The sequence below is a fragment of the Punica granatum genome, chromosome 4 (assembly GCF_007655135.1).
Source record: "Punica granatum isolate Tunisia-2019 chromosome 4, ASM765513v2, whole genome shotgun sequence".
Classification (NCBI taxonomy): Eukaryota; Viridiplantae; Streptophyta; class Magnoliopsida; order Myrtales; family Lythraceae; genus Punica; species Punica granatum.
In genome coordinates this window covers 36,766,762-36,772,761 of record NC_045130.1, presented here as the reverse complement: position 1 = coordinate 36,772,761, position 6,000 = coordinate 36,766,762, and the positions used below count along the sequence as shown (strand labels likewise).

The window sequence follows — 6,000 nt, the reverse complement described above, 5'->3', positions numbered from 1 at the left end:
TATGAATTTTGATATACAGAAGTTGAATTAGGCTATATTCCGACCGCTTTATGATGATTTTCTGACGTTGACAACATCTCTCGTCAGAAAGGAACATTCATGGCGAGATTGACTTGTAGACACCCTTTTGGACAAAAATATGGTACAATTGTTGACTTTTACTGTCAAACAAACTGTTCATGGGCAACCATGTCTGCCTCCCTCTCTCTCTCTCTCTCTCTCTCTCTCTCATACATGAGATTAACACCCACAAAGTTAATTAAGCCCTGCATAATTAATCAACAAGAGGAGAAATAAGATTCAAAGAAATTGGTATGCATGTGTACCAACATATACTGAGAGAGATTGATCAATTTCTTTTGCATCAAATGAAAATCATAACTTAATCCTCGAGTTGCATTTAGACTTGATATCTCGGGACTGGATAAAGATTGAGATGTCGCACGTACTATAAGCAGTCGCGTGCAGCCTCAAGATCTTCATCACACTTAATTTTCCATGTAGAGTTGCCGTAGAAGTCAAGTTCAACAAGCCCGCCTCGAGGTCGGCCCAGAAATCTGGGTCCAGTATCAGCTTATCGGCCATGACATCTGTGGTCGTGGTGATGTTGACTTTTGAGCGAGCTGGTATAACCTTGTGTTCTATGGGAACCTCAGCGACAAGGATGCCTCGGTAGTTAATATAACCCGTGGAGTTCTTATACTCGAAACCGCCATAGTTTCGATTGTCTATTGTGATCAATACACTCAACGTGACATCTAGGGTAACGTTGTTCGGGTACGTCCCATTGAACTGGATGTTCTCAAGACCGATGGGGCGGGCGGTGATGTTGGGCTGCTTGGGCTTGAATATCGTGAGGGATAGGGTTACCACGGTAATGGTGAATATAAACAAGATGAGTGTTGTGATGTAACAGCAGAGCTTGAGACCTTTAGGTATCGACATCCTCTGACCGAGAGAGAGGATGGTTCGTCACTTCGATTGTGAAAACGGACATGAATGCAAGTTTTATTTATGTAATGAAATGTTTTGAATGCTAAATCTAATGTTTGTATCAGTACTGTTTGAGTGGTCGCGCTTTAACAAGGGACTACTTGTCTTTTGTATTGCTTCATTCCTTAGAATGTTTTTACAAGCATGCTCCAAAAAACAAAACAAAAAAAACTATTTTATGTTAAATTTATATATACTATACTAGCATTCGTCGGTTGAGGTGATTATGTACCTTTCTATTTTAAACAAGATCTCAAGTTCGAGATTTATAAGCGAAGAAGATTCACAATTTCCCTTAGTCGGTCAACCTAACTCGAACATGAATTAATCAAGATTCATTAAACTTCCAAATACATCAAGGAATGCAGAAATAAAATAAAATCAAAAAACTGTAAACCGTTTTATTACGTGACGGAATTGTTTGTTCATTTGAAATCTATTAGAGGTCTCTCTAGATAGGTAAAGACAGGAAGTATTTTTAATAACGAATAATAAATCTCTTAGTCTCATCTTCCGTATACTGCATAGTAAACAACAAATTACAAATCCCATCCTTATCTCTCATAGGTGCGGGAGGTTTGCTACGCGACATAGATGGCCGATGGGTTCGAGAGGTTTCATTATGAATGTGGGTACAACTTCGTATGTGGCTGCTTAGTTATGGGGGATTAAGCCTGGACTCGAATTGGCTTCGTCTCTCGGTTTTAGACGGGTCATCGTGGAAGTAGTCCCGGACATTGTTCGCAGACTCATCTCGAGGCAGGAAGAGTGCTCTCCACACATATTTTCTCTAGTAGTTGCGGTGCGCGATCTGGTCATCAAGAGGAGTGGCAGGTCCGCTCTTCTCATACTTATAGAGTAGGATATTCAATATTGGTGTGCCGATTGGCTTGCTGGGAAATCGTTGAAGTTCTCTTGGGGTCTATATATTCGGCATTCTCCACTGGAAGGTCTTTAGGATCTTCTATTCAGCTATACTATTGGTATTTCCATATCCAGCTTTTGCATAGTATAACTTTTATTTTTTTTATGTTCTAGGCTTTGGCCTTCACTCAAAAAAAAAAAAAGACTACGAATACAGTTGATATACTATAGGTGATGTCACTAGAACTTCAAATCATATAAACATACCCTCGAAAAAAATCGTATAATCATATGCGGGTTTAGCTCCTCTGCTTGCTTTTTCCCATCATGCATGACATGACACCGAACTCACTAGTTTTGAGTTCTTATAACGGATTGCTTGCAGTAGGTCAAGATATTCAAAACCGAGAATCCGTGACGAGATTTTTAGGCCACAGAGTAATTAGGAGTTGGCCCTGACTTGTATGTCATTTTTAAATGGAGCTTAGCATGGGTGTAACTTGTAACTAAAATCGATAAATAGATATAATGGGCCTTTAACATGAGAAGAATCCTTTTATGGGCCAAGGCGTTTCAATATGGAGCTTTCCGGCCCAATCTCGATGATGACCACGTTAAAGATCAAAGGCCCGAAGGCAGACAAATTTAAGGAATACTTGCTCCAATGACCGACTGACATATATACTTCTGAATCCTCACATACCTCAAGGCTTCTCAACGGGAGGATTGATCAGGCTTTCCAGCATCTCACGATTATAACCATCGAAGGTGTAAGCTACGGCATTCGCTATCGGAATCCAATTTTTGATCTTTCCAAATAAGGCCTATCACTTATGGTGAAAAGAAAGCTCCAACCGAGTCTTGCTGTGAGCTAGCAAGCCTAGCATCTGGTGTCATCATAGGTGACACCGAATTAGTAGGGTGCTTTAAGAGGTTTACATATTGTCATTTCAAACCGTCAGTAAGCATTCTTTGTAGACGGCACTGATGAAAGGGTAGGCTTAGTATAAGAAACTGACTCTACATGCACCACCTAAAGCATCTCATAACCGAAGTTAAACCAACAGCCGAACCGAAAACACCTCGTGATCAATCGGAGAAGGAGATGTTCGATGTCCTTAATTTAAGCTTCTATTCCAAAAGCAATAAGATGAAGATCTCAGCAAAAGCAATTCCACTGAAAGTAACCCAACTCTACACACAGACTGCAGCTTCATTACATGGTTAGCTAACTTGCACCCAAGAAGAGAGAAAAAAAAAATAAAAAGGCATTCCCCACATAACCAAACTATGCTACGCAAAGCTCTCCTAAAGCACCTCCCAAAATTTTTTTCTTGAAAGCGCCAACCACCCGGGAACCCGATTGTCCCGGGTTCTTTCATTCCTAGCTAGACGTATATCTCGAGGTCCAGTACTTCTCGATCTCCTCGGCGGACCGCCCGGGGATCCTTCCGGCGATAAGGGACCACCGCTCGCCCACCAGCTTGTACATCCGGTTTATGAGGGTCTCCTCGTCCTCGGAGAACTCGAGCTTCGAGTCCCGACTCGCATCCTCTGCAATCCCGCAAACTGTTAGTGACTATTACACAATCACAATAAACAAGTGTATCGAATTTTTTATATGAGGGGTGGGTGTGAGTGTGTGTACGGGTACCTGAGGAGTCCACGGATGAGGAATCGTCAGAGGAGTGATCCATTGTTTCCAAGTCATCAGCCATTGAAATTCGTTGGAGGGGAGGAATTTATGAGCACAGAGACGAAGACAGGGGAGGGAGGTAGGAAAGGAAGGTGAGGGGAGATGTGAGACTGAGAGTGGTGCAGTGTGAAATTGGGGGAGGGGAGAGGATATTTAAGTGTTAATAGGAGGGTTGGGGGACCCATGGAATGGACTATGGGGAGATTCCTGAGAAGGATGGTGGGGCCCAGTTTGCAGCCATGGATGGTTGTTTTTGTTTGTTGATGGAGACTGAATTGGAAGGAAGGGAGGGAGGGAGGGAGGGAGGGAGGGAGGAAGGAGAAGAATGGGAGGTGAGGGTGGGGAGGAGGAGAGGGGAGATGGAATTGAATGGTAGTTGACAGAGAGACAGACAGAGAGAAACAGAGTATTTAAGGATTTGAGAGGGAGTCCAAGTTTGATAGGTAGTTGGAAGGAATACTTAACTGTTGGTTGGTGGTGTTGACTTAGAGAGCTTATCCTCTTCTCTTGTCGGATGCTGAAGATTCCTACGGTGTGAGGACGCACTCACAACCTCAGGCTGCTTTCCTTGTCCGTGATCACGACGTGTGTCCTGCGATGGAAAAACATGCTTGCAATTGCCAAATTTACACGTTTCCCGATTTCATTCCGTCGCAGGACGCATCTCGCGAGTGCACTGTGCAGATGCGAGAGAGGAAATGGGGACTGAGGACTTGCTTCCTTCTCGTGTCACCGCATACATATTAAAGGAAATGGGTTCTCAGTTTAAGTGGCGGAATAGCCCTTACTAGTCCTTATCCAACTAGTCCGTCAACGCGTTTCAGTTCTTCAGCATCACGCGACTTACATATTTCTAAATTATGAGGAAACGATTATTAGTTACAAGGGATATCCATAAGTCTAATATAATAAAATAAAAATTCTAACCGTTAATACTAAAGGAGCACGAATAGTATATCGATTCTCGAGTTCATGAATCATGATCACAAAAGATATTTTCCCCTTTGGAGGGTCCGGAACAGAGAGGCTCCTATCATAGAAATATTAAAATGTGGGGCCGCAGGAGATTGATTGTCCATCTGCAAGGGCCCGGGTCTACTTTAATGCTTTGCAGCGGGAAACAGAGGAGCATGTCCTGCAAGATAAAGGTTGGTGAGGGATAATCTAATTAACCTTAGCAACATCTAAGCAATAATTAAGAAAACGCCAAACGGAGAGAAACAAACATCCCATTCCCATGTCCATATGACCACATTAATCTTTTTTATTAATTTAATTTAATTAATTCAAAATTGGAAGAGTCGGCAGAGGTCAAGGATGTCCCTCTCACCCAACTATGTTATTCTACTTTCAGATATATGTTTAACCGTTAAAGTAACATTTGATAATTAAGGGTAATTTTGATTAAGAAGTCTTATTACAGTGGCACAAGACGTCAATTTATAATCAAGAATTTTTTGTTTCGATCATCACTAATGGAACTTATATGCTCCTTTATTTCGCTTTATTTTCCATCTTTTACTAAACTAATAGGTCTTCCTATTAAAAAAAAAAGAGTACTTTTTAAAAAAAAATTCTTAAGCATTTTCACATCCCAAATGCTCAATTACACATTTTAATCATGCCCTTGAGAATATTATATGGAATTACCGCTTCCTCTGGAATCGTGACGATCAATTCTTCCATATGAGATATACATACACACACATATATATATATATTTATCTATTACTATTGTACAAAAAAATATGACTTTGCTTTGGAGTAACTTTTACATTTCGAAAATGTCTCTTATGATATTAAATAGCAAATTTTGAGCCATCGGACCGGAAAACAGTTTACTACATCCTTTCTTTATTTACACTATTTAGAAATTACCAAACTAAACGCCAATTTAAGGATGATTGGTTCAAATTTCCTGCGAGAAGCGAAGAAGGCCATTAATTAAATCAATGACATATACACATTACACATAATATCACGAGCTTCTTTTTTTTTTTAAATGAATAACATCATAAAAGAGTTACTTTCGTTTATGACCTCCATTCATATATTTTTTTCCTGCTCTGATCGACTAACTCTTCAAATTTCCTATCATACAAATATTTACACTTAGCTTGACCGTTCTATTCTGCATGGAATTTCTAATTCACAAGCTCAAATAAATCCATGACTTTTGCAGCTAAACTATGAATTACTTAATTGTGGTTGTCCTTTTTCCTTCTTTACTACTATTACGTTTGGTAACAGAGTACGATTATGATTCTATTTGATTTCACGGGATAAAAACAAAAGAAATTGGAAAAAAAATTATTATTAAACTGAAGAAGATTAAAAAAATAGTGATTATATTTGTTGAATTGAGAGAAAAGTAATGAATGATTTGGAGAATTTAGTATTAAAAATTAATTATAATAATAGATAATAAAAAGTATGTGAGATAATTT

The 6,000-nt window shown here is 39.7% G+C and overlaps 2 protein-coding genes across 2 annotated transcripts; both read right to left on the bottom strand.

Moving 5' to 3' along the window:
- Nucleotides 1–375: 375 nt before the first annotated feature.
- On the bottom strand, nucleotides 376–945 carry LOC116204390. Its single transcript, XM_031536466.1, has one exon. The coding sequence runs from the start codon at nucleotides 943–945 to the stop codon at nucleotides 376–378; it is 570 nt and encodes a 189-aa protein (XP_031392326.1).
- Nucleotides 946–2,972: 2,027 nt separating this feature from the next.
- On the bottom strand, nucleotides 2,973–3,834 carry LOC116202668 (transcription factor CPC-like). The gene is made up of 2 exons (XM_031534263.1): nucleotides 3,512–3,834; nucleotides 2,973–3,411 (listed from the first exon to the last, which is right to left on the bottom strand). The coding sequence occupies exons 1-2, from the start codon at nucleotides 3,573–3,575 to the stop codon at nucleotides 3,242–3,244; spliced, it is 234 nt and encodes a 77-aa protein (XP_031390123.1). The 5' UTR covers nucleotides 3,576–3,834; the 3' UTR covers nucleotides 2,973–3,241.
- Nucleotides 3,835–6,000: the final 2,166 nt, after the last annotated feature.

Excerpts from the sequence above, each read along its gene's own strand:
- LOC116204390 (XM_031536466.1), bottom strand. The coding sequence starts at position 945 with ATGTCGATACCTAAAGGTCTCAAGCTCTGCTGTTACATCACAACACTC.
- LOC116202668 (XM_031534263.1), bottom strand. The coding sequence starts at position 3,575 with ATGGCTGATGACTTGGAAACAATGGATCACTCCTCTGACGATTCCTCA. Across the intron at positions 3,412-3,511 it reads CTCATCCGTGGACTCCTCAG|AGGATGCGAGTCGGGACTCG; the intron begins GTACCCGTACAC and ends GCGGGATTGCAG.